General features: G+C 48.8%; 10 protein-coding genes across 10 annotated transcripts; 5 read left to right on the forward strand and 5 right to left on the reverse strand.

Moving 5' to 3' along the window:
• Window positions 1-626: 626 nt before the first annotated feature.
• PENARI_c015G07221 (MDR family MFS transporter) lies at window positions 627-2,577 on the reverse strand (the record flags this gene model as incomplete). Its single annotated transcript, XM_022633812.1, has 6 exons — window positions 627-818; window positions 895-1,037; window positions 1,140-1,461; window positions 1,515-2,038; window positions 2,090-2,401; window positions 2,451-2,577. 6 exons carry the CDS (start codon window positions 2,575-2,577, stop codon window positions 627-629), a joined length of 1,620 nt encoding a protein of 539 aa, XP_022486265.1.
• A 317-nt stretch (window positions 2,578-2,894) lies between these two features.
• On the forward strand, window positions 2,895-4,603 carry PENARI_c015G04187 (arylsulfotransferase family protein; the record flags this gene model as incomplete). Its single annotated transcript, XM_022633753.1, has 3 exons — window positions 2,895-3,459; window positions 3,508-3,573; window positions 3,630-4,603. The coding sequence occupies 3 exons, from the start codon at window positions 2,895-2,897 to the stop codon at window positions 4,601-4,603; spliced, it is 1,605 nt and encodes a 534-aa protein (XP_022486384.1).
• A 544-nt stretch (window positions 4,604-5,147) lies between these two features.
• Window positions 5,148-5,564, forward strand: PENARI_c015G09857 (uncharacterized protein; the record flags this gene model as incomplete). Its single annotated transcript, XM_022633875.1, has 1 exon — window positions 5,148-5,564. The coding sequence occupies one exon, from the start codon at window positions 5,148-5,150 to the stop codon at window positions 5,562-5,564; it is 417 nt and encodes a 138-aa protein (XP_022486263.1).
• Window positions 5,565-5,809: 245 nt separating this feature from the next.
• On the forward strand, window positions 5,810-6,406 carry PENARI_c015G07416 (uncharacterized protein; the record flags this gene model as incomplete). The annotated part of the gene is made up of 2 exons (XM_022633818.1): window positions 5,810-5,932; window positions 6,116-6,406. The coding sequence occupies 2 exons, from the start codon at window positions 5,810-5,812 to the stop codon at window positions 6,404-6,406; spliced, it is 414 nt and encodes a 137-aa protein (XP_022486365.1).
• A 627-nt stretch (window positions 6,407-7,033) lies between these two features.
• Window positions 7,034-11,611, forward strand: PENARI_c015G00018 (pleiotropic drug resistance family ABC transporter; the record flags this gene model as incomplete). Its single annotated transcript, XM_022633654.1, has 4 exons — window positions 7,034-7,521; window positions 7,610-10,622; window positions 10,672-11,135; window positions 11,188-11,611. 4 exons carry the CDS (start codon window positions 7,034-7,036, stop codon window positions 11,609-11,611), a joined length of 4,389 nt encoding a protein of 1,462 aa, XP_022486431.1.
• Window positions 11,612-12,178: 567 nt separating this feature from the next.
• PENARI_c015G03698 (anthranilate phosphoribosyltransferase) lies at window positions 12,179-13,507 on the reverse strand (the record flags this gene model as incomplete). The annotated part of the gene is made up of 2 exons (XM_022633741.1): window positions 12,179-13,126; window positions 13,187-13,507. 2 exons carry the CDS (start codon window positions 13,505-13,507, stop codon window positions 12,179-12,181), a joined length of 1,269 nt encoding a protein of 422 aa, XP_022486352.1.
• A 1,512-nt stretch (window positions 13,508-15,019) lies between these two features.
• Window positions 15,020-16,886, reverse strand: PENARI_c015G12284 (uncharacterized protein; the record flags this gene model as incomplete). The annotated part of the gene is made up of 3 exons (XM_022633931.1): window positions 15,020-15,216; window positions 15,280-16,807; window positions 16,875-16,886. 3 exons carry the CDS (start codon window positions 16,884-16,886, stop codon window positions 15,020-15,022), a joined length of 1,737 nt encoding a protein of 578 aa, XP_022486281.1.
• Window positions 16,887-17,662: 776 nt separating this feature from the next.
• PENARI_c015G08877 (uncharacterized protein) lies at window positions 17,663-18,622 on the reverse strand (the record flags this gene model as incomplete). The annotated part of the gene is made up of 3 exons (XM_022633851.1): window positions 17,663-17,876; window positions 17,947-18,366; window positions 18,489-18,622. The coding sequence occupies 3 exons, from the start codon at window positions 18,620-18,622 to the stop codon at window positions 17,663-17,665; spliced, it is 768 nt and encodes a 255-aa protein (XP_022486466.1).
• Window positions 18,623-19,157: 535 nt separating this feature from the next.
• On the reverse strand, window positions 19,158-21,786 carry PENARI_c015G10938 (uncharacterized protein; the record flags this gene model as incomplete). Its single annotated transcript, XM_022633902.1, has 5 exons — window positions 19,158-19,691; window positions 19,762-20,045; window positions 20,095-20,325; window positions 20,891-21,677; window positions 21,748-21,786. 5 exons carry the CDS (start codon window positions 21,784-21,786, stop codon window positions 19,158-19,160), a joined length of 1,875 nt encoding a protein of 624 aa, XP_022486293.1.
• A 252-nt stretch (window positions 21,787-22,038) lies between these two features.
• Window positions 22,039-26,652, forward strand: PENARI_c015G08798 (bifunctional urea carboxylase/allophanate hydrolase; the record flags this gene model as incomplete). The annotated part of the gene is made up of 15 exons (XM_022633850.1): window positions 22,039-22,109; window positions 22,165-22,284; window positions 22,349-22,622; window positions 22,684-22,975; window positions 23,032-23,460; window positions 23,518-23,739; window positions 23,958-24,179; window positions 24,227-24,260; window positions 24,314-24,565; window positions 24,631-24,747; window positions 24,842-25,178; window positions 25,232-25,388; window positions 25,450-25,879; window positions 25,939-26,342; window positions 26,402-26,652. The coding sequence occupies 15 exons, from the start codon at window positions 22,039-22,041 to the stop codon at window positions 26,650-26,652; spliced, it is 3,612 nt and encodes a 1,203-aa protein (XP_022486368.1).
• Between the last annotated feature and the right edge of the window lie 283 nt (window positions 26,653-26,935).

Here is a 26,935-nt window from a genome sequence, read left to right on the forward strand (position 1 = left end):
TCTTGCTACTCAGCCTGCACATCCTGGAGGATCACTCCGAACGGTAGAATACGAGATATCGATATCCTCGGTGCCAAGCTGATGAGCAATATCAACACAAGTATTCTCGCTCACTGGATTAGGGCCAAGTTTGGCAAGGACGTTCTCTCTTAGCTCATCGGTCTGTTTGACGGTCAGCCAGAGCAAGATCCATCGATGAAATAGGAATCATGGAGTTCGAGCGGCCGGGCATTCGGATTGAAGCCTCGGCTTATTGCTCGACTATGGGTCGAATTGACTGTGCGTGCTGGTGTACCAGTGACCGCAGAGATTTCATTTGACAATGTGCTTGTGGCTTTGAGAGCTACTAGTGCTGCCCGATGGAAACCTCAGAACTTGGCATGTTGGTGGAAAACGGGTAACTTAAAGTGGTAAAACGGAAGAACTGGCAAAATATCGATGAATCTATTATTTCTCAATTTCTCAATTTCTCAACTTCTATTTAAACTATTCTCGGATATTTTAATCTTCAAGTGTTCTTGAAGTCTTCTTCGCTTCCACAAATCTAAGTCCAACATCGGGGTCATCTCACCATGTACACCACCACGTCTTTGCGGGCGTTCTTTGGGCGCGACAAAATAATCGCCTCACTTTGAACCTGCCCGTTCAAGTCCCTTTCCTCGGGTAAATAGCGCTGCGATAGTCGCGACAAGGCCGAATGCTGCCGACGCCGCGAATGACAGTCGAATGCCGCGGTAATAGACCAGTCGGGCGGCCATCTGCACATCTGGGGGAAGGTCATAGATGGCCGATACGGAGTGGCGGATCTCATCAATTACCTAAATAAGAGCGAATATAACGATCAGCAAGGCCTGTTCAGGGGACCATTAGAACACATCGCGGAGGAGATGTTACTTTCCATTTGTCTGGTATTCCACTCAAGGCCTCCCCGAGGCCTGAGTTCAGTGTATTCTGCATAATTGTGGAGGTCGCTGCGACGCCCCAAACGGTTCCGAGAGAGCGGATGAGGTAGACGGTTGATGCGGAGACAGCATGATCTATACAGGAATGGACTTAGCAGCGGTCGCTTGGAATGTGGGTAAGCCGCAGATGGCGGAAGACCCAATTGACAGATGGTTGCGACAGAATGATTGACTTACCGGTGTGGTCAAACGCTGCAAGGAATGTGAACAGGATTCCCGGATATACTATACCCTGTCCCAGATTGGCGGGGATGACATATGCAAAGTACTTCCAGCTTGCGTCGTTGAAGCGTAGGAGCATTACTAGGAGGTTACCGATGAACATCAAGGCTGCGCCGGTGCGTACGAGGTATGCGAGCTTGCCCCAGCGAGACATGACGATCCCTGAGATGAGACCACCCAATGGCGTAGCAAGACAAGGAATGACGAGTCGGGCACCAGCTTTACTGGGCGAGTCCAGGAGAATCACTTGGAACATAAGCGGGAGAGTAAAGAGGTACTGTATACTTGGTCAGCCGCAAGGCTCGAGGTGGAGAAAATAGGTGTACGCACAGCATATGCTGCCATTCCCACACAAACGTTCGCAATCTGTGTGGAAACAGGAAGGGTTCCTCGAAGCATCTTCAATGGGATCAAAGGCACGGCAGAGGTTGTGGCTTCAACAATAATGAATGCGACCAGCAATATCAAACTTGCAACCAATGGGAGAATCACCCAGACATCGCTCCAGGGTAGAATGTTTCCGCCCAGACTCAGTCCAACCAGTTGGGCCGAGAGAGCCAGAATGAGTAGACAGGCTCCCAAAAAATCGATTTGGTGCCAGATGCCTTGCATTCGTTGATCCGGGGAAGTATCAGTAGGACGTGCTGGGAACTTCAAGACTTTATAGCCCATGACCAAGGCGAACAAGGATACTGGGACCTGAAGGAGGAAACACCAACGCCATCCAATCGAGTCCACGATCGAACCACCGAAAGAAGCACCACAGATGGCTCCAAAGCCATAAGAGACATTCTGGATTGCTTGGTACATGCCGCGTTGACGGAAGGGAATGAGATCGGAATTGATGATTGTTGCTAAATTACCTCATCAGTGATCGGAAATTTCCTCGACAGTGAGCAACTTACCCATGGTCATCAACCCTCCACCTCCAATGCCCGTCAAGGCGCGCATAATGTTCAGAAATATCACATCCCGAGCTATAGCACACCCGAGACAACCAGCCATGAAGGTGATTGTCGCAGTGAAAAAGCACGATCGGCGACCGAGTAGATCGGAGAAGCGACCGTACAAAGGCTGGAATGCAGTGCTCGTGATCAGGTAAGAAGTCGTTAGCCACGATGCGGTGTTCGCAGCGTTGAATTCGGAGCTGATCACGGCGTAGGTCGAGGCAGTGATAGTGCCATCAAAGCCTCCGAGAAAGACATTGGCCATGATTGCTAGTTTTGTTAACAGCTTGCTCATTCCATCTGAATTACATCAACTTACCGATTTGTATCAGGAAAAAGCCTGGCGGCGGGGTCCAAGTCGGAACAGGGTCCGATCGCAGCAATGGCTGCTCTTCGTGGATGGGTTCATCTTGAGTATAAGGAACTGACGCACCGTTCTGTACCATTGTGACTGTGAGGGTATATCAAACGTCAAGTTCAATTTTGCGACAGAATTAAAGTTGAAAAAAGATGAATTGCCAAGAAAAAGAAGCGGGCACTCGATTAGGCAGGTGGAACGTCTGCCGAGCACGACATCCGAGGTGATTCTCGCATCAACTGGGGATGAGGTTAGTTATTTAAGGCACTTCATCCTCTGGTCTCTCTCCTTCACTACATACTCCGTACAAGTCAAGGACTTCAGTGCAGAATACCCATCTAAGGTTAATGTACCCAATCATGAACACAATGACAGGCATAGAAACTGATCGAGCCAGTACTCATCATGAAATTCCTTGAACCCGTCGCCTGTACTGCAGCGCTGATGACAATCGTCGCTGCCGACTGGCAATTCAAGTCTCGAACAGACCTGGCACCACCTCGTCTGAACATCACCATCCCGGCCGCAAAGGATGTCGAGAAAGGCTACCTCTTCGTCGCACCTTTCCCGGGTCAGTGGGCCGAGCCTCAGTTTCACGGTCCTCGCCAAGAAGCTCCCTATATCTTCCGGGATGACGGGGAACTCGTATGGTCGGGCTATACCTACTTCTCCATCTGGGCGGCCAACTTCCAAAAGGCGAAGTGGAAGGGCCAGGATGTGTTGTTCAGCTTTGAAGGTGACCATAACCCGGCTTATGGTCATGGTCATGGCCACGCGACTATTCTGAACCAGCATTATGAGACCATTAGGGAACTGCGTGCTGGTAACCACAAGCTGATGGACAAGCATGAGTTCCATATCGTCGATGAGAAAACCGCGTTGCTTCAGGTTTATCAACCTGTTCCAACAGATCTGTCACGCTGGGGTGGTAGTCCCGAACAACAGTGGATTGTCAATGCCATTTTCCAGGGTATGTTGCCAGTCGAGCGTGTAGATCATCAATACTAACTTTCCGCAGAATTGGACATTGAGACTGGAGAATTGCTCTTCGAGTGGTCTAGTCTTGAGCATGTCACCCCTGATGGTAAGTTGGTCACTTGGAATAAGTTACCCACAGTAAACTAAACTAATATTACATAGAGGCTGTTCTTCCTCTTAACCCTGGACAAGCGGGTGCAGGCTACAACTCCTCCGACGCATGGGACTACTTCCATATCAACTCCGTGGACAAGGATGCCGAAGGCAACTACTTGATCTCTGCTCGCGATGCCTGTGCCGTGCACAAGGTCAACGGTACCACCGGCGAGATCATCTGGCGACTTGGTGGTCTGCGATCCGACTTTGGACTCGGTCCTAACGTCAACTTTTGCTTCCAGCATCACGCGCGGTTTGTGGAGCAGGGCGACAATGAAGAAATTATCTCCCTCTTCGACAACTCTGCTCACGGAACTGAAAACCACCGCGGCAAAGAAGTCCACACCCATCCTTTCTCGCAGGGTAAGGTCATCTCCGTCAACACTGCTACCTGGACCGCGGAGATTGTGCAGGCCTTCCAGCCTCCCGATGGACTTCTGGCCAAATCCCAGGGAAGCACCCAGCTTCTTCCCAACGGCAACGCACTGGTGAACTGGGGCTCTGAGGGCGCCATGACTGAATTCCGTGCCGATGGTACACCCATCTTCCACGCTTACATGGACTCCGGACTCTTGGGCGAGGGCGTCCAAAACTATCGAGCTTTCCGATACAACTGGACTGGCCTCCCAACCGAAGAGCCGGCTATTATTGCTGAAAAGACTTCATCAGGAACTGCAGTCTATGTCTCCTGGAACGGCGACACCGAGACTGCAGTCTGGCGATTCTATGCAATCACCGACCGATATGGGTCGCGGTCATTTTTGGGCGAGGCGAAGCGTGATGGCTTCGAGACTTCATTCCTGTTCAGCGGCCACTCGTACCAGACCTTGGCGGCTGAGGCTGTCTCTGCCCGTGGTCGCGTCCTGACTACCACTCAAGTTGCTCATATTCAGGATGCTGTCCTTCCTCCCCATGACAGCACCCTCGATGTGAATACAGAGGATCATGGTTCTTGGAGACAGTTGGTTTTGCAGGCTTAGTTGAGATATGATGTGGTAGGGTGGATGCAAAGAATGGAGTTCGTGGTAGCGCAGCAAGTAGTTTGGGAGAAGGTAGAATACACATTCTTCATTTTCCAGAATCATGTTTTAAGCTCTGGACTACTTCTCGAGTGACTTGTATGGAGGTCACAGATGAGCGGTACATCTCAAACTGCGTAACTCAGTTGTATCTGCTAACTTGACCGCTGACCAAACGAAGTATCGGTACTTTGTCTACTGTGACAAAGCTATATGTAAATAGTATGGTGAAGAACCTAGGAAGCATGTATCTTGGTCAGTACCTCAGTGGTACAAACGTTTGGGTATTAAAATGACAAGTTACCAGTACATAAAAATTGAATATTCACTAAGGAAATGACACTATTTTCTAAAATCAACCCAAGCAACGCCGAACTCCTCGCTATATGTTCTTTCCCATAATGTAACACGCACATAATAATTTAGTCCAACTAGAAACAATTGGTGTCAAATTAAACAGCTGCTGATATGCCAGCTGGATTAACTTTGAGCAATAAGCGGTTCAATGTCAAATCGGAGTTCCACTGCAGCCGACCTGACTGTCGATCCATGCGCCAAATCCATCCCTAGCCTCAAGGCAAAGCTTGTGAGTCCTGTATCTGTCACACGGTTCTTCTATGGATGCTATGTGCCCGCTAGGATTGATAGACGTGATCCACGTACCTCCCCCGGTTTCACGCAGCTAGTGAGGTTCCCACTACGAATTCTCATTATTATGGCGGAATGGGATACGCTCGCGCTTGAGGCAGAAGAGCTCGCAGAACGGCTTCGACAACTTCCCGGCTGGCATGAGGTCAGCCAGCGTATGGCCGGCTGTGCTCATGGGTGGGGTAAGAATCTGCAGCTGACATCCCCGGCGCACTTACTCGAAGCCAAGGAGCAGGCTTACCGGATGGCTGTGGAGATGTCGAATGAGAAATAGATGGTCAGACTTGAAAAGATTAGAAGATGAGGTGGGGAGCCATCTGTAATGTATAGCGATCTAATCAGTGTAATATGAGGATCTGCAATGCTAGATCCACTTCGATCCATGATGCTCTCCAACTTTCCCCGATTAAGCTATTTGGCCCCCGATGGACCCTGAAACCCTAGCGAGAAACATGCCCCTTTCGATCCTAGAAAGAACCTTTCGGCTCTCATATTCTTCAATCCAGTCAGAGTTTGATCATGGGCTTGCGCACTGTCTTCAAGTTAGGGATACTTGGCCTCGCAACCGCTGAATCCTCTGTCGTCTCTCTGTATCTGTGGGATGCCGATCCCCAGCCGTTGGCTGCGTCGGTCGTGGCAGCGGTATGTTTCTCACTCCCGATTGACACAGAAATGACACTCATATCACGACTTAGACCGCTTCAAAGACTACATATAGGATCAACTGTGCTTCAAGTGTTGAGACCAAGGAGTCTCGTGACATATCGCCATTTTTGACTGACATCTGACCTATGGCAAAGTGGTCCTGACGTTTGCTCCATGAAGGGTACCCTGACTGCTGTCTGCACCATAGCGGTGCCCACTGAAACAAGCTCTCGAACATTGACATCCACCTTGCATAAAACTGCTGTTACTGTCACCGCTGGTCCGTCCGTGACAATGACGCAAGCTTCAGCTACTGACACTGGTGCTGAAGGTAGTACCACGTTTCATACGTCAGATGTGCTGTCCGATGCATCGACCGCGCCTGTCAGCACTGGAGGTTTGCCTCAAATTACTGCGAGGGCTGGACTTGCCCTTGGCGCAGCTGTAGCTTTGGTGGCTGGGGGTTTGTAAGCAAAAGGGCTCTTTTCGATGACCGAGGGGCATGGACTGTGGTGAAGTAATGTGTGTATTTAAGGTTCATGTATTGCATGTCTTCATAGACTATTTCGGGGACGTCTATGTGCATGTCGACTCAATATATATAAGCCTGTACATAGACCAAAGAGAGGAACGTGCGCTTCATAAGATATACTTCACATAAAAATGACCATTCCGGATGTTGGTCCATCCGAATATCCTCCGAGACAAATTGGGACGTTGCTGGGCTGTGGGGTGCGAATACGATGCGAATACGCAACCAATGAACTTCGCCCGCGCAATAGGCTTCAAAACTGTATTGCTGCGTCGAGCTCTTTTCCTCAAAATTGTTGTCCAAATGTGAAGAACCAGAGATGCTGTTATTTGCAGATGTAGATGTCCATATGTACAGTAGATGAGGTGAAGTTGGTATGTGAGAGATATCAGACCGTACCTTCCTTAAAGATCCCGTGACAGTCGGAGAGTACTTCATCTTGACGCTCTCGGATGCTTGCGATCCCGGATCCCGTCCTCTTTTCTATTTCGTCTCTCTCTTCGCCTGATGTCGGTTTTACATCTCAAGCTCTCTTTTCGACATCTTCAGATCTCACGGGAGGCAAGATGCAAGATCGAATCGACTCGCACGACAACGACGCCATGGAGACTGCCGAGTCCAAAGATCCAGACAAGGATATCACCACACTCGCACAATCAATCTCGCACGTCTCGCGCCAGAACAGTCTTAATGTTGACACATCCGGGGAGGGTGTCAATACCTTCCTTTATCCAACCAGAGACCCTGAGCTTGATCCCAACAGTGACACGTTCATATCGCGCAAATGGGTCAGGAACATGCTGAAGATGGTATCTCATGATTTGGACCGTTACCCACGTCGCACAGTAGGGGTCTCGTTTCGCAACCTCAATGTTTTCGGCCATGGCACTGCAGCCGACTACCAGATGAACTTTGCCAACACCTGGCTCAAGGCCGCCGACTGGCTCCGAGGTGTTTTGGGGATGGAGAAAAAAGTACGCATCGATATTCTGCGGGAATTCGAAGGCATCGTGCATAGTGGAGAGATGCTGGTTGTTCTGGGTCGCCCGGGCAGGTATGTCAAAGCTCTTAACAGAAGACTTTATCGAAGCTCGTTACCTGAGCTTCTTCAAGAAAAAGGACATTCCTGACATGAACTAAAGTGGATGCTCTACCTTCCTCAAAACTCTCGCAGGAGAGACACATGGGCTCTATCTTGACAAGGACAAAAACACAGAAGTACAATATGACGGCATCTCGTGGGACGACATGCACGGCCGTTTCCGAGGCGAAGTGATCTACCAAGCTGAAACGGAGATCCACTTCCCACAGCTGACCGTCGGTAACACACTGCTGTTTGCTGCTCAGGCTCGAGCCCCAAGCAACCGTCTTCCCGGGGTTACACGCGATCAGTACGCAATGCACATGCGCGACGTTGTGATGGCGATGCTTGGTCTGACGCATACCATGAATACCCGAGTTGGTAATGAGTTTATTCGCGGGGTCTCTGGGGGCGAGAGAAAGCGGGTTAGTATTGCTGAGACTACTCTGTGTGGGTGTCCCTTGCAATGCTGGGACAATAGCACTCGAGGATTGGATAGCTCCACGGCACTCGAGTTTGTCAAGAACATTCGCCTTTCCACAGACTACAGCGAGACCACTGCGATCGTCGCCATTTATCAAGCCAGTCAATCTATCTACGATCTTTTCGACAAAGCAATTGTTCTCTATGAAGGCCGTCAAATTTATTTCGGCAATGCTCACGATGCCCGGCGCTTCTTTATCGAGATGGGCTTTGACTGCCCGGACAGACAGACTACGGCAGACTTCCTCACTTCCCTGACTAGCCCATCCGAGCGTCTTGTGAGACCAGGGTTTGAAGGCACTGTACCTCGCACACCTGATGAGTTTGCAGCTCGCTGGAAGGCTAGTGCTGAGCGGAAACAGCTGCTAGCTGAAATTGATGCAAGCCAAAACAACCACCAGGCTGAAGGAGGAAAGTTCAAAGAGTTTAGTGTATCTCGTGCTGCAGAGAAGCAGAAAGGTACCCGTGCAGCCTCGCCGTACACTTTGTCATATCTCATGCAGATTCGCCTTTGTCTTTGGCGGGGATTCCTACGCCTGCGGGGAGATCTCAGCATGACACTTGCCTCTGTGATTGGCAATATTGCTATGAGTCTGATCATTGCCAGTCTCTTCTACAATTTAGAGGCCGACACGGACAGCTTCTTTCGACGTGGCTCTCTGCTCTTCTTTGCAATTCTCATGAATGCATTCTCTAGCTCTCTTGAAATTCTGATTATGTGGCATCAACGGCCCATCGTGGAAAAGCATGACAAGTATGCTTTGTATCACCCTTCAGCAGAAGCTATCAGTTCTTACATCGTGGAAATGCCCTCAAAGGTCCTGCTTGCAATTGTGTTCAATTTGATCATCTACTTCATACCTCACCTTCGTCGAACCCCAGGTCATTTTTTCATCTTCTTCCTGTTTTCGTTTACCACGACCCTGGTCATGTCGAATCTCTTCCGGTTCATCGGTGCAATCTCGAGGTCTATGGCGCAAGCAATGGTTCCTTCATCGCTCTTTATGATGATGTTGGTCATTTACACTGGGTTTACCATCCCAGTCAGAGATATGCATCCTTGGTTCAGATGGTTGAACTATTTGAATCCCATTGCCTATGCTTTCGAATCCCTGATGATCAACGAGTTCAGCGGTCGACATTTTTCTTGCTCTCAGTATGTACCTGGTATTTTACCTCTATACAATGATGCACCGATGAGCTCCAAAATCTGTTCACAAAAGGGTGCAGTGGCAGGGCAGGATTACATTGATGGAGAGGCCTACATCAACACCACTTTTCGATACTTCAAGTCACATCTGTGGCGGAATTATGGTATCCTCTGTGCATTTTTTGTGTCTTTCTTAGTCATGTACATCATTGCCAGTGAGCTTATTCGCGCCAAACCATCCAAGGGTGAGGTCCTGGTGTTTCCACGCGGTAAAATCCCAGCCTTTGTTAGAAACCGAAAAGACGACCCGGAACGTGTCATTGCGTCAGAGAAAAGTGCTGTTACGGCTGCTGAAAATGAAGATCAAACTGCAGCCATCATTCGTCAGACCTCCATTTTCCACTGGGAAAATGTCTGCTATGACATCAAAATCAAAGGGACACCACGTCGCATCTTGGACTGTGTGGATGGCTGGGTAAAGCCAGGCACCCTAACAGCTCTTATGGGCGTCACTGGAGCGGGGAAGACGTCTTTGCTTGATGTGTTGGCAGACCGTGTTACTATGGGAGTGATAACTGGAGATATGCTTGTTGACGGCCGTCCTCGAGATGATTCGTTCCAGCGGAAGACGGGCTATGTCCAACAGCAAGACCTACATCTGGAGACAAGTACTGTCCGTGAAGCTTTGACTTTTAGCGCTCTTCTTCGCCAGCCCGCTAGTACCCCTCGCAGTGAAAAGATTGCCTATGTTGAGGAGGTCATTCACATGCTCGGCATGGGGGAATATGCAGAGGCCATTGTCGGAGTTCTCGGCGAGGGATTGAACGTTGAACAACGCAAGCGATTGACTATTGGCGTGGAGCTTGCAGCCAAGCCAGCACTCCTGCTCTTTTTTGACGAGCCAACCTCGGGTTTGGATAGTCAAACCGCATGGTCAATTTGTACCTTGATGCGAAACCTCGCCAATCATGGTCAAGCTGTTTTGTGTACCATCCATCAACCTTCGGCTATGCTCATGCAGCAATTTGACCGGCTGCTATTCCTGGCAAAGGGAGGACGCACTGTTTATTTCGGAGAACTCGGACTGCACATGAGGACATTGATCGAATATTTCGAAAACAAGGGGTCAACCAAATGTCCCCCGAACGCAAACCCGGCCGAGTGGATGCTAGAAGTGATTGGAGCTGCCCCAGGCTCTCACGCGGATAGAGACTGGGCCGATGAATGGAACAGCAGCAGCGAGTGTGAGCAGGTCCGTCGAGACCTAGCTGCAATGAAAGCAGAACTGTTGGAAAAGCCTGAGCCTCCACGAGTCGCGGGGTACGGACAGTTTGCGATGCCAATCTGGTATCAGTTTGTGGTTTGCATTCAACGAATGTTTCAGCAGTACTGGAGGTCTCCGGGATACCTTTACTCCAAAGCTGCGACAGCTATCATCCCTGTATGTCTTCCAGGGCCCCTGAGAATTATTAAACTGACTTACTCTATAGCCGCTTTTCATCGGATTCACCTTCTGGCATATGCCGACCAGTCTCCAAGGCTTGCAAAATCAGATGTTCGCCATCTTCATGCTCTTGATCATCTTCCCGAATCTGGTACAGCAAATGATGCCCAGCTTTGCTACCCAGCGCGCGTTGTATGAAGTACGAGAGCGGCCATCCAAGACATACTCGTGGCAGGCATTCATGATGGCCAGTATCTTCGTGGAACTGCCATGGAATATCCTGATGTCAGTGCCGGCATTCTTCAGTTGGTATTATCCGATCGGACTGTATCACAACGCAGAACCGACCAATGCAGTGACTGAGCGAAGCGGCGTGATGTTCCTCCTCATTCTAATTTTCCTCATGTTCACGTCGACGTTCAGTTCCATGATCATTGCTGGCATTGAGCAGCCCGAGACTGGTGGTAACGTTGCCCAGCTTTTGTTCTCGCTATGCTTGATCTTCAACGGGTAAGTGATCTGCAGGTTCGGTATTGCTAACAATCACTGACTGAAAATCCAGTGTGCTTGCGAGCCCGTCCGATATGCCCCGCTTCTGGATTTTCATGTATCGCATCTCCCCTTTCACGTATCTCGTGTCCACTGTACTCTCAACGGGGTTGACGGGGACAACCGTGGAATGTTCAAACATTGAGCTGCTCACCGTTTCACCCCCCGCAGGTCAAAACTGCTCCAGTTATCTGGACCCATACATCAATGCTCTCCGTGGTCGTCTAATGAATCCTGAAGCGTCAACAAATTGCAAGATCTGCTCCATCTCAAGCACGGACCAGTTCCTCGAGAGTCTGAGTATGTCGTACTCGGACCATTGGCGTAATATCGGGGTGCTGTTTGCTTATGTGGGGTTCAATATCGTGGCCGCAGTGTTCCTTTACTGGCTCTGCCGTGTGCCTAAGCACTGGTCGCGTAAGGTCAAGCAGGCCTGAAAACCCTGTCAATGGGGCCAATTCTCTGTTTATAGATATGCATTATCTTAACCAGTTGGGGCGGGGTGAAATTAATTCCATTCTTAACAAAGTATACGACAGTCCTTTGGCTTTAACATATATTAAACACAAGACCGTAATGCTTCGGCATAGCAAGAATTTACACTAGGGAACTAGGCGAATCTAGGTGCCGCGGGCTCTGTATTGTCTCGCCTAGCGTAACTCTCCTGTATTGTAGATGATATGGAGCGTTCGAGCAATTGAGGCGGGAACAGCTGTCGGCTATCGACAATTCTGCGAAGATAAGTCTATCCAATTTCATGACAAACTTTTCTGATTTATGACAGAATTATTCCCAGGAACTTGACAGGACTTTGGTGGAAGGTCTTGTTGCTTGTTGTCTCGCTGGATGGAAACAATATGCGATAACAACCGTGCCGGAGAGTATTTAAGTTAATGGATACAACCATGAGAAACTGACAACTGTGTTTGGACTCTAGGTCTAAATTTACAGCTGCCCAGATTACACAACACGGACTACCACGTAGAATCTCAATTTAAACATGCTCAAAGAAGTCGATTGGTAACTTCAATGAACCCCTCTAGGCACTTAAGAGCTTGGCCACTCTCAATCGCCCAGCGTGCCCGGCGCAAACCTTCCTTCCAGCGTCCACCACCCGGCCCACGTTCGGTGATGACCTTTTCACCGGAGCCGATGTTGCTGGTCTCAGCCTCGCACACGCCAGAGGTGACCAGGAGAGCAGCCACATTCATGAGAACAAATTCCAAAATTGGGTCGTCCCGCGGGAGCTCATTCCGTAGAATGCTCATCAGCTTCATAGCGTTATCCTTGGGCATTTTACCACCGTAGACATCAGTGAGAGGGTGAGTAGATAACCCAAAGTCTGAGGGGTGGAGCTGAAAGGTTTCAATCTTGACTAGTGTCTGCGGGCTCTCTTTCTCTTCACTCGAGTAGGTATCATCATGACCGGATGATGCCTTATACTCGGAGATTCTCCAGCAGTTTGTAGGGCCTGCACAGCTAATCTCATCCATGTCCTCCTCACCGCAGACTACTAGCGCCTTCCTAGCTCCGGATTGTTTAAGGGCTTCCACGAAGACCGGGCCTAGGCTTTGGTAGGCCACGCCAACCACTCGTGCTTCAATAGCCCATTCGACGGGATTTACCAGAGGACCCATAAGGTTGAAGATAGTTCGTATCCCAAGAGCCTTGCGCACGGAATTGGCGTACACCATACCCGGGTGGAAGTGGGGTGCGTATAGGAATGCATAACTTGTCTCCTTGTATACCTTAGCGAGGTTGCTTCCGTTGACAGCGTCAATATTCGGGGGTGTGGGCTGAATTGCTTTGAGAACGTCTGCGGATCCAGATAAAGAAGATTGGGAACGATTGCCATGCTTAGCAGTCATCAAAATCGGTGATGCAATAATTGAGGCGGTCGTCGATACGTTGAAAGTCGAGTGGGAGTCACCCCCGGTTCCGACAATGTCACACTGAATTCAATAGATCAGATTTAGGAACTGGAACCTGCTTTGAATTCTCATAATACTGACCAGTCCTCCTTCATAGTTGCCTTCGGGCCGCCCACCCGCTTTGATAACTTTCCATAGCGATGCTCTGTCAATCTGACAAGCAGCTTCACGCATGTGGTGAGAGCATTTCGCAATCACGTCTGCTTGCCTATCCTTTCCGGTGGAATGAAGCAAGGTCAAAAAGGCTGCAGTTTGAATATCCGATATTCGATTCTCAATTATCAGCGCAAATGCAGAAGCAATTTCCGCTGCGCTGATGTGGGCAATAGGGGAGTAGGCCAGCCGGTTGAGAAGAGGTGAGATGGAGATGGTCTCCTGCTTCTGGAGATTAGAAGAAGACATGTCGGTGAGCTTCGAGAACTTCGAGGCTCTCCCCCCAAATCAAAAAGGTCCAATGCGAGTAATAACAACGAGAATGCGTGAGTCAAGCCACCCTTGCACCGATGAGTGCCTACCAGCAGAATCCGGCACCGCCTTTAATGTCACTATACCTCATTGGACGCCAGAAAACAAATTGTAAAACAAAAATATAATAAAATAGAAACCATCACCCGAACAAATCCTCGCGGTGCCTTCTCGATCCTCTCGGTTGGTGCGTGCTTTCTTGCTACCAATGGTCATATTCCGATCGAGGGACGGCCCGCACCATCTCGGAGTTAAGCTCCACTTTTCCAGAGATCAAAATGCAAATTTTTGGGGTCCGCATTTCGAATACAGTATCTTGTCCCATATAACGGCTGTTTCTCTAGTAAATCCTAATTCGACTTCCGTAAGAATAGATATGCTTAAAGCCTTTCCGTCCGGTCCGTTCTCCCACTAGGTAATATTAAAAGGGGGCGATCCGGTAAACGACAAAAAGCGATCACCTAGGGCCCTTAGATACATGTATTAACCCGCGACGGCTTTCTAAGGGCGAGTTAAGCTCAACTGCATCTATAGTCTTCGTGACTTCTGCTGTAGCCGATGGCTTATTAGCCATAAAGTTGCGGAAAACTTAACGGGTAAGGTTGATATAGGTGACTAAGATGTAAATTCCAATGGAAGCTATTAAGCAGATACCCTTAAAAGAATATCTTTGTTTCAGATGAATCTAAGTCATGATGATAGCAACAAGGCCGAAGCGGGAATAGGCCTTGATAGATCCTTGATAGATATCTTATACGTCCACTAACGAATCCACCGTACAGCAACTAGTATTAAAAGTCTAAGGGCAACGGCTGCCTGATTATAGAGACTTAGCCTAGTTTCCTCGACTTAAGACACTGAAACTGGCCACGAATCCATAGCAACCGATGACATCCACGATGGCCATATATGAATCCAAAGCCCGGGTTTCTTAAAGCCAAAGTCCTCCCGTCCAGCAGTCATATCCCTTTTCCCAACTCCCCTAAGACTCTATGTGCCCTTCCTGATGTCCTGTCTGAAGCATAGCGCTTTAGCCTTCAGTGTGTCACTGCGTTCGCAATTAGGGTAGTATTCCCTAACACGGGGTTCATTATTGCGATAATTAGCGTCGGGCGGGTATTATAGTCACTAGCTATTTTATAGGTCACGTCGGTTCTAACGGTGTTACAAGTTATAATGTGGTTAGGTTTGGGAGGTGCTACCATACCTAGAGTCGCGAGATGTCAGGTGTTATAACCCGAAGATGTCAAGAGAGGAAAGGTAGACTAGCTTTTATGATAAAAGGTTCAAGACGACTTAAAGGTAACTGGAACGGCCTGCCTATAAGAACTAAAAATCACGTGTGTTCTATTGTCAAGTTCAAATTGAAAAATAAATGTACATTATGGCACTTTATACAGACAACCAGAGACGATATTCCTCGCCCCTCAAACATATCAAAAATCAGGGTCAGTGAGCAGCAAGTCCGTGACTTTCAACCAGATTCCAGTAGGATTTGGCGATGGATGTCCGAGCCGCCTTTCCGATCTTAATCCACAGCAAACAACCGCTCCAGAATACCATTCCCAGCACTGCTATGAGAATAAAGGTATTCTGCAGCCCCATGCTGGTAATCATGGGATTGACTGCGTATGCAAAAGCGAAACCTAGCAAAGTATTGTTAGCTCACTAAAAAGTTTTGTTGGATCTGAGAAGGCATTGCGACCCACCAATTGTGTTACGGATCAGAATAACAGTCACAATCGACTCTCCAGCCAGCTCCTTTTGACTGTCAATGATATAGGTGATGGCTAGGCCAGATCCCATCGGCAGAGTGATGCAGATGAAAGCCATTCCGATGACAACTCCAATCCATGGAATGTGGTGGCTTGCCCCAACGCCATAAAGAAGGCAACCCAGAGGATGAGCGAGGAGGGGAATCAAAAACATCCAGAGACGGTCTTCGGGTTCCTTGATACCATGTCTTCTTCTAGCCAGCCTAATCGCGAGGATATCACTCAGCCAGCCGCTGAAGTAGCATCCGACCGAGACTCCTATCACACTTGCGAAGTAGGTAAGACCAATCTCCTCTGTGGTAAAGTTGTAGGGGGCACCGCCCAGAACTTCCGCCAAGGAGCCTCCCAAAACATTGTACCAGGCGAGAATACTTCCCACTAGAAGGCCGGAAAAGATAGTTGTGGGGAAGCATAAAAGTCGGAAGGAGAGAATGATTGACCGAAAGAAGTTGAATGGCTGAGAAGGATGTCTTAATCCCCACAATTTCAGCTTCTGCGCGTATGTTTTAATTTGGTGACTCTCTTCAGCGACGACAGGAGTTACACCCGGACTATCTGGCTGTTTTGATTCGGACTCCATTTTGTCGCCGGTATAACGTGAAGACTCCAGAGTGCTACTGTCTTCGGGAGTGGAAAATATCGGTTCCTGAATATTCACTTGGCGGAAGAACATCGTGTCTTCAAAGCAGAAGAACGTTGCAACTGTGAAGCAGAGACAGATAATGGCCAGGATATATTGGATCCATCTCCAGCCAAACCTCTCAGCAACGAAACCACCGGCGATAGGTGACAGGAAAGCACCGCACCACAGAGTCCAGTTGTAAATACCCATATGGAAACCTCGATCATGGGCAAAGTGGATATCCGCAATACAGAGCTCGATCAAGGCTTCTTGAGGTGAAACAAGAATGCCAAGAAGAATTCGATTGGCGTACCATTCACCCACCGAAGTTACATACGCAGACCAGATCTGCATCAGCGATGACCCCAGCATGCCAACCAACAGGACCGGCCGACGACCAAAGTCCTGCGCAAGGTTTTGGGTCAACAAAGTGCCCCAGCCCATGAAGAGATACATGATGCCATTTCCTGTGCTGAGATCTGCCACGGAAATACCTGTGTCCTGCGAGATCAGGAGGTAGGAGGATGACAGACCGCTGATGAGGGCGGCGGCGAAGAAGCACCAAGCCATTTGACAGAAACTGCTGAGCAATTTGCGATAGCGGGACCAATTGAGAGGGTCATCAGGATGAGAGCTTGGGAGAGGAATCAGGACGATATCTTGTTGGTCTTTGTTATGTCTCAGGCGCAGGGTGTGGTCTACATCCACCTGCTGGACCGTTCCGGGGATGGGAAGAGGATCCTGCATGTTTGCTGATAGGCAGAGGTGATACAGCCTTTCGAGATACTCAGTATATACCTTGCCACCGTAGTTCGTTTCGATGGTACCACCAGAGTCCAACTTTATAGACCCTTAGTCAAAATGGTGATTTGAGCCCTATGTTAGAGGTATTAGTGATTTGACAGACCGGACCGGACATATATAATCGTTGTGCATACCACAAGATATTGACAAAACCCTCAAGCTCAAAGTCTTTTCGGTTAGGATACCAAACGCATACGCTTGAGTCTTAATAGAAAAACAAAGAAATCGACTCTTTTAATATGTGTGTCTTATCTGACTTCTCCAACTCCGTTATAAATTTAACGTCCAATTAATCACAGGGGCTTCTGAAAATAGCTTATCATACGCGGCCGGAGAAGGATAAAACCATCCAGCCGATGGCGGCGTTCGGGGTTGAAATCGAACAGGCTCGTGACCATATTGCCGCGAGCGAAAACTGCCAAGTGATACCCCGCGACGCATGGCCGATCTAACCCCCTTTCCTAACGTTATCAGCCTGAATATGGGTCTCGTTGGTCGAACCAAGAGTTGGTTATTGGTTCGGAGTCACTTTGATAGCCAGAGTTTAATTGATAAGATGCGGAGAAAGAGCAGTCCAGTCGGATTGCCCCTTTTTTCGGTTCGACTCCAAATAATCGCTTTCGGGATCTGCCCTGTGGCCAATCAACATTGTGGGCTATTTGGGGTCATTTTCAGTTGGGGTATTGGAGTCGTAAGCAACGTGGAATACTATTGTATTATGAAGCTCCAATGATTTAGACCAGTTGGCTTGTCGTCACTTGGTGAATAAAGGAGTTGGCAACAGAATGATGACGTCCAGAGAGACTGGTCTTAGCAGTAGAAATCCCAATATAATTATCGCAAATTCTTTCAATCCTGCAGGGACCAAATATGGTTCATTTCTCTATTTATCTACTTGTTAGGAAAGTAAGCCTTGTTAAATGTATCGACAGCGGCTCGTGTCTCCTTCACCAACTCCAGGCACCCAGGAACGTCGGAATGACAACATATGGAGATGGGATGGTCCTTGACAGGCAGTTCACAGGTAGACCCATCGATTGCAGTAGCAGTGCATGTTTCAATCTGCTGTGTCACGCGTCTTCGGACCTCGGCAAGATCCCAAGCCCTGCGACAGTGAAAACAGAGACAATATTAGACCCAGAAGTAAGAATAAGAAGACGAAGGAAATGACTTACTTCTTTTTGCGCTCGATGAGGAGAGAAGCATCAGCATTGTACTTGACATCCGCATAAAGCTCCGCGACGAACTCGAGTCCTAAATCTTTGGCGGCCTGTTCCATACAAGTACCTGGAAGCCCAAACACCTTGACATCCTTGGGGATGCCCTTGAAGACGGCCATCGAAGTCTCATAGTCTCTGCAGCACATACCATAGAGCATCCCGTGAGGCTTGACGTGATGAAGGGGAACTTCCTCCCGGTCTAAGAAACCCTTGAGCGCTCCAATTTGGTAAACAGTGATTGCAGTAAGTTCCTCTAAGGAAAGTTTCATTTCACGACGACCAAAGCCCTGGAGATCTGGTAGGCCGGGGTGTGCTCCAATTTTCACGCCGTGTTGCTTGCAGCTGCGAACGGTTTCCATCATGATGAGGGGGTCTCTAAAGAAAAATGGGTGAGCAAAACGCCATCATACTTTTGATGTAAATTCGCGTAACAGTTCCAGCGGCCGATTGGCCGTCGCGGTTCTGAGAGTTGGACGAGTAAAGAGAGGAAGACGTACGAAGCATGAAAACCACACGCAATATTGGCATGATCAATGAATGGAAGCAAGTCTTCATCTGAAGTTATTGTCCAATTGCCGAATCCCTCTCCTAGGTCAACGTTGATAAGGGCTTTGTGCTTGATAGGTCCCATAATGGCGCTTGGAAACTGTCGAAGGTTCGTTCGGAAAGTCCTTCAATTTGGTAATCGGCTTTGGGTCAAATCGTCTGAAAATGAAAAGACAATGAAAGCCTCAGAAACAATGTAAATCAAGTCGGTCAAAGTTAAAAGGTCATGCTCTTGCAGGTTATGTTATTTATTAGCTTGGCTCGTGGAGTCCGCCTTTTGGAGTCGGCTCGGAATCAAGCCGCTTTCCTGCATTATCCGGTGCCGACTCAATTAACCCAGCTTTTATTTGCCTTCAGTTTACGACCCTACAAAGATCTGCGTTGTGAGAGCAATGGACGTCACACGAGGTTCGCATGCAATCAAATACACTTTTCTTCTGGCCTTTGAAGATGCTAGAAAAGGGTGTGCAAAAGCAACCCGATCAAGGACAAGGTGGCCTCATTGTCTTACGGTGGAAATACAAAATTTACATGAAACCAGGATGAGTTTAAACGGGACTAATTTAGTGGGATTTATTATATACAAGCAGCCATTTCCCTTAGCTATGCCAAACCAATGCTCAATGGGTTGGTCCAGCGCTTCCAAAAAGACCATCAGCAGCATCGTTGGAGAAGGGGGGATCATTTCCACCCACGAGCCCCAGAGTGGGAAACCAAGGCATGTAATTGAGGTTTACCTGAGAAAATTGGTCGTCCCACCACATCGACCAGGCATCAAATTGCGGGTCATGTTTAGCATCTGAACTCGACTGGTTGAGATCCAAGAGATCGTTGTCTTCAAGATCAGCTCTAGGCTGTATACCTTGAGGGGCATAATGTATTGTCGGGCGATTTGTTTCATGAGAGACCTGGAAGGCGTCTGCGTGACCTTTTGATAGGGTTGCTGACGATGGGAGTCTCACGTTACTCGTTTTCGGCGTGCTTGGCTGGATTAGGCGCGACTGCAGTCGACTAGCGAGGTTTTCAAGAAGATCGCCCCAGCGCGTACTCAAGTGTGTATCATCGACTGCAGAGTCACGAAGGCCGACAGCGACTCGCCGAACTAGGTCAAGGGACATGGGTATGTCGATGTCGCTGATTCCGGCCGCGCAGCACTAATTCCACAATTTAGCACGATACATCAAATTAAAAGAACGGACAATGGAGAGAGACGAAGCCACTTACTTTGAGAAGAATCAAAGTTGCACCGAGAAGCCTTGAGTATGATCGAACGGGAATATAGGTTAAGCTCCCATAGGGAAGTAGATCGTCAAGCACCGTTCTTAGTACAGTCCGAGCGGCCCTAACAGTTTCTCTGAGATACTTCTCCTCTTCTGAACTGCTCTCCAGTCTGCTAGTTGTATTGTCACGGCAATTTCGATTAATTGCAGCTTGCAAAGCAAGACTGAAAACGCAGAGTTGGGCATACTCATACTCAATGGTCAAGATACATCGCGTCTGCTTTGCCACTAGACTTAAATGAGCATTGATTCACACATTTCCATGGTTGATACTTACACTTCGCATGATCGAACTCAAGAAGCGATTGATTCAGAAGTGGCTCAAGGCCTCGAACAATTTGAAGGTACTTTCCATTGCGAATGATTTCCCCTGTATATCTCGGCGACACAAAGAGAAGATCGTTTGCATTCTTCATAATAGTTGCGACGCGCATCCAGCATTCCGTTGCATCATCATTCTTAATGTCGGGGCTTTGTTTGGGAGTCCATTGTGCTGGATTTCTTCGTCCTACAGTAATTCAAATTTTTTATCAGCTTTAAATTTTCAAAAAGGTCGCGATGGGCCTGTCTGCAGAGGGTGTGTATACCTGGTCGACCCGGTTGTTGTGTCGCGTAAACCCATATCAAGCACCGTATACGGTGAAATCTCCCTTGGTCACGAGCGAGCTTCAGATGATCGTGGCCAATTTCATCTCCTTGCCAGAAGGATTTATCGTCGCAGAAAATCCCCATCTCGGTTGCCAGCATCAAAACAGTGGAGAGCATGGAGTGGCATAGGCGATCTGATCGAGCGAGCCAGTCATGTCCGGACCCGGGCCCGTAATACCCAGTGGCACAGTCATTCTTGCGCAGTCTCTTTGGCTCGGGAATCACTATCGACGACGTATCCTCATCCGGGGGCGGAAAGTGGAGGGCCCGAGGATGCCAATCCAGCAACAACAATAACGCTTCGCACGTTCCTAACGTGCGGAACCCATGCGACCAAGTGTCCGTATATGCCGGCCGCGGCCCTCTTAGCGAAGGAAATTCCCCTACGAACAGGTCTTCCGACCAAAACAATCGTGAAAGCATACCCTGTAGATATCTCCAAATTCGATCATGAACAATGTAGGAGCGCGCGACCGCAGCCGGTCCTGACCACTTTCGGTAACGCGACCCAATCATCAATATGGCGATGGTTAACACGGGCTCCTCCTCGATCAGCATCGCGTGCTGGGAGTGGCATCGATAGTATTCCGGCACAACAGGCGAGAAGGCAGACTGGAAGTTGTAAAAATGATCAACCATATCCAGCGCTTCCTCTGCTGTGAAAAGCCCACCACGGACAAAACGTAGGTTTGACCAGGCGCGGAGGGCCTCATCGGTGCCTTCGTTGGTGTTGGCGCTGGTATCGGTATGAATGCCAAGAGATGAGTTGGTAGGATGCGGTCTGACACCTTGGGGACGGTTGGTCAGGGGTAAGCCATCAGTCGTCCTCTTTTGAGCCTCACTGTGCTCACAAGCTTTTGATAGCAATGTCAACGCATCATGGTAGGTTCGGGGGTGACCCTCAAGCAAAGCAGTTGCAGCTCCTCCATTTTCCGGAAACTTCAGGCTCTCTTCTTCTTGTAGTCCAGGGGCTAGATTGCTGTTATACAAACGTGCCGCATCAGGAAAAGAAGTCGCAGGTTGAGATCTGATGGGCTCTGGCACAAGAGGTGATTGTGCTTTTCGCTTTGTAGAGGCAGTCTTTCTGATCCTCGATGCGGCAAAGAAACATTCTTTGCTCTCTCTGCGGCATCGCGCACAGGGTGGTTTATTGGGACAATCGGCCGATCCCAACTCGCAGCGCACCTTTTTCTCCCTGCACGGCTCACAAGCCTGGGTCTCATCGTCAGAGGATCGACAGAATACAAAACGCGGGGGGCTTGAGGAGTCCAGGCCCACATACCTGGTACACCCGTCGGTGTTCTTTCGCATGAGACGACATGAAAGGCAAAAAGATAAGGCAAAAACATATGCCAAAGGATCCGAGCCGGGGATATCCAAGCTCTTTATTTAAATCCCCGAAGTAAGCGGTGGTTTCCGGCCCAGTCGGATGCCGATTACCCCAACGCTCGGAGCTTCACGTTGGAGTCTGCTGATAAGCTTATCTGGCGATGAACCGCGGCCGGATGGAACTTGAAGATACTAATAAGTTATCTATTGGCAAGTCCCCGGATTTTGATACAACGCCGTCGCAATGGAGAAATTGAATACTTTGCTGATCGCCAATCGCGGTGAAATCGCCGTTCGCATCATCAAAACCGCCAAGTAAGAAAGAGGTCCATTATCAGAAGCAGCCAAACTAACACTTACTCTCCAATAGAGAGCTAGGTGTCCGTACGATTTCAATCTACACGGCCGCCGACGCAACCTCGCAACACGTTCGGGCGGCAGATGAAGCGGTCCTACTACCGGGCGACGATTCTACCGCATACATCAACGGGTTTGTTTCTCGATAGTGTCAAAAGGCTGGGTTTATGAAACCGAGACTAAGATAAATCAAATAGGAATGAAATCATAGAAATCGCGCGTGCCCATCAAGTGGATGCCATCATTCCGGGCTATGGATTTCTGTCGGAGAACGTGGAATTTGCCCAAGCTGTCGCCAATGCCGGGATGGTGTTTGTGGGCCCTAAGCCCGAAGCCATTGAAGCTTTCGGGCTGAAGCATCGAGCACGGGAGATCGCTGTGGCAGCCGGCGTTCCAATTGTCCCCGGGACACAGGGGCTGCTCGTTACAGAGGATGAGGCAGTGGACGCGGCGAATGAATTAGGATATCCGGTACTCCTCCCTGCCATTTTCTTTTCAGCTGTCAATGCCTACTAACTTCGACTTGCGATAGGTCATGCTAAAAGCCACTGGTGGCGGTGGTGGTATGGGCTTGATGATATGCAAATCAGTGGAAGAGGTCCGAGAGTCTTTGACGCAAGTTCGCTCCCGAGGAGAAACGTTGTTCAAAAATGCGGGCGTGTTCATGGAGCGTTACTATCCTGAGAGTCATCACATCGAGGTTCAGGTTTTTGGTAATGGCCTGGGAGATGCAATTCATATCGGAGAGCGAGAGTGCTCAATCCAACGCCGTCATCAAAAGGTCGTTGAAGAGTGCCCCAGCCCATTCGTGGAAACCCACCCAGGTCGGTTACCAATTTTATATCGGACTGCTTAAGCACCAGTGGCTGACGAGAATTAGGTCTTCGTGAAAGGCTCACCTCAGCGGCGGTTGCTTTAACCAAATCTATTCGCTATGGATCTGCAGGCACAGTCGAGTACCTAGTCGATGACACATCCGGAGATTTCTTTTTCTTGGAGATGAACACTCGACTTCAAGTCGAGCACGGTATCACCGAGCTCTGTTACGGGCTTGATATTGTAAAGCTCATGCTTCAACAAGCCGACCGGGAGTTGCGTGATCTCGGAGGACTGGACAAGGGCTATCTGGAATCTTTGCAACCAGACAAGCCTTCGGGCTGTGCAATTGAAACTCGTATATACGCAGAGAACCCGGCTAGAAACTATGCTCCCTCCCCTGGATTGCTTCAACATGTTGAATGGAGGGAGATGAGCGGCACTCGAATTGATACCTGGGTCGTTACTGGAACTCGAATTTCCACATATTACGGTCTGTCGCTCAACTAAAGATGTGATATGAAGACAGGGACTGACTTGACAACTTCAGACCCTATGATCGCAAAGGTCATGGTACATGATTCCAACCGGACAGCAGCTATTGAAAAATTGGGAGATGTCTTGTCGCAATCGACTATCTGTGGACCGCCGACAAATTTGGACTTTTTGCACGCCATCATTAACTCCAGCAAATTCCGCACGGGGCATACATTGACCAATTTTTTAGCGGATTTTGAGTTCACACCGGTTGCGATCGATGTCGTATCACCCGGTTTGTATACAACAGTTCAAGACTATCCAGGACGCCCAACAGCTGGGCGGGGAATTCCACAAGCAGGACCAATGGTAAGCTGGACCCCCTGAGGCTTGAACCAATTCATCTGCTTACATCTGGATACCAGGACCCTTTGGCATTTCAAGGTATACCCATGACCTAAGTTATGTGCTTTTCTACCTGCATAGAGTTCTGACAATATATCTTGCTTGCAGTTGCCAACATCTTGGCTGGGAATCCTTCCAACACCGAAGGCCTGGAGATCACATTGAAAGGGCCGGAGCTACGTTTTCTATCCCATGCTTGCATATCTGTCTGTGGCGCTCCAATGGAGATGTCACTCGACGGTACCGACGTCCCAATGTGGACACGACTCTATGTCAAAGCCGGTCAAACCTTATCAATCGGAAAGCTCAATGGATCCGGAGGGTGTCGAGGTAGGATATTCTCTATATTCTGGTTTAATCTGCTAACTTGTTCATAGCATATCTCGCTGTTCGTGGAGGCTTTCCGGCAGTGTAAGTTACGACTAAATATTTCTTCTTGGCTCTATAACTAATAATGTGTGCAGTGCCCCATACTTTGGGTCAAAGTCAACCTCCCCTCTACTTGGGATTGGTGGGTATCAAGGAAGAGCGCTCGCCCCCGGTGATATGTTGGCCATTTCGAAGCTCGATGGAATTGAGGCAGAGCCCGAGATCTCTTTGCCCGCCCATTTGCGCCCCATATACTCCCGTCACTGGGACATTGATGCCATGGTTGGACCCTACGATGAAGGGTATATCGTATCCGAAGATATCGACATGATCTATAAAACAGTCTGGTATGAAGTTCCAGTAGCAAGGGTGAAGAAGGCATCAGGAGACACTACTAACTGGTTGATTACAGGGATGTTTCGCATAATGCCACGAGAGGCGGCATTCGCCTTGTTGGACCTAGTCCTAGATGGGCAAGAGAAGATGGAGGTGAGGGTGGACAGCACCCTAGCAACGTTATTGAATACGGGTACCCGAACGGAACGCTGAACTGGACGGGAGACAGGCAAGTCCCGATGGCAAATGCCTTGACGTTAATCTACTAACTCATCTGGCCATTTCAGTCCCTGCATCTTCCCCGTGGACGCCCCTGATCTTGGTGGCTTCATTTCCTCCACGACGATTGTGAAAGCCAGTCTATGGCGTATGGGTCAACTGAAATCTGGCGACACTATTCAATACCGCAGAGTATCATTGAAAGATGCTCTTCGTGCTCGAGTTGAGTTGGAACAGTTTTTGGAAAGTGTGTCGGCAGTTGTAGCCGGCCAATGCGATTTTGATACCGTCGTGGCAATCTCCAATTCCACCTTGCCAGAATCAACTGTTTCTGGAAACTGGGGAAAGGCGTTGATTTACTGCACCGAGCTGGGTGAATCCGGAATTCCTATGTCATTCAGACAGGTAAGAGATAGTCCAGGTTACTATGCCCATCAATTTCTAACCGCCACTGGCAGGGTGGGGATGAGTTCTTGTTGGTCGAATTTGGCGATGGGAAATTTAACCTCAATCATCGCTGCCGAGTAACGGCATTGGACCAAGCTCTCAAGAAGTCGCAAGAGTCTGACGAAGTTTTGAGACGAGCTGTGTACAAGACCACCGGATGCTGCAATTGTGGGTTTCCTCCCCAGGCTCGATAAATATTTGACTTGTACTAATGACTGGGCAATTAAAGCGCTACTAATCCACTACGATGGTCTGAAGTTCTCCCAGGATAATCTTGTCAAACTTTTGGTATCGTTGCAAAAAACGATCGGCGATCTCAGCAATTCCAACGTCCCAAGCCGAAAGTTCCGTCTTCCCATCTGCTTCGAAAGCCCAGCTCAGCAGGAAGCCGTCCAGCGATACATGGAGACACAGAGACCACATGCTCCATTCTTGCCGAATAACATGGACTTCGTGGCTAATATCAACGGGATTACCTATGATGAATTGGTGGAGATTTTTCTTTCGGTCGAATTCATGGCTATTTGTGTCGGGTTCTTCTGTGGTGATACAATATGTCTCCCGGTCGATCCCCGCTATCGTTTGACATGCCCCAAGCAGAACCCTAGTCGTGTGTACACCCCTGAAGGAAGTGTCAGCTGGGGTGGTTCATGCATGAAGTAAGCATTTTCCCATACTGCCGAAGTTGACGATCGAGTTAACATGCTAATGTTAACAGCATCTACCCCGTTGATTCCCCTGGGGGATATCAGATGACGGGCCAAACAATCCCTTGCTTCGACCAATTGGGAGTCAAACCCGATTTCTCGCCAAGCCAGCCCGGTCTGTTCCGTGACTTCGACCAGATTACATTCTACCGAGTAGAGAAGGAAGAACTTGAGAGTGACTTGGCGCGTTTCCGGTCTGGTTGTTATAAATTCCAGTACGAAGATGTCATTTTCGATATGAGCGCCCACAATCGTCTTCTTCAGCAAACTAGGGACGAAGTAGCGGCATTCAAGTCTCGCCAAGCCACTTCACAGGTAAAAATGTTAGCCTTGGAAAAGGAATCAATGGACAGGTGGATGGCCGAGAAAGCGCAGAATCACGTTCTTCCTGATGAAATTGAACTGCTGAAAGAAGGTGAGCTCAAGATCTCGCAATTGATTCAGCACTTCAGAATATTAACAGAAGACCGCCAGACCCTGAAATTGTGACACTGTATGCTCCTCTCGATGCAAACGTGTGGAAGGTTAACGTTTCAGATGGCAACGTTATCAGCTCTACGAAAGTTGTTGCCATCCTTGAGGCAATGAAAATGGAAGTCTCCGTCTCCTATAATGGGGACAAGAAGGATGGTATTGATCAATCTTTTAGGATTGAGAAAGTACTCGTCCAGCCAGGTGATACTGTTCGGGCCGGAGATGCGCTTGCATTTTTGAGAAACATCTGATGTGAGGTGTTTCCATACAATGAGGTGTAACGGGTGTCCCACGATCCATATTAGAAACTATTGGCGTATGAATATATACTGTTCCAATGCCGCTCTAAGTACATACGACCATAGGATGTCGAAAACAGGGCTTCCCGTCCGCTCAGCCGTACTTAAACCGATTATTCTGCACAGTCAATACTCAATGCGCCCTCAGCAGCCCCCAAGCCGAACTCTAGAGTGAGTGCGGTGATATGGGTGGGAAGTTTGGAGACCAGGGTTTCCGGCTCCATATTAAGATCTA

This window comes from Penicillium arizonense, assembly GCF_001773325.1.
Source record: "Penicillium arizonense strain CBS 141311 chromosome Unknown PENARI_contig015, whole genome shotgun sequence".
Classification (NCBI taxonomy): Eukaryota; Fungi; Ascomycota; class Eurotiomycetes; order Eurotiales; family Aspergillaceae; genus Penicillium; species Penicillium arizonense.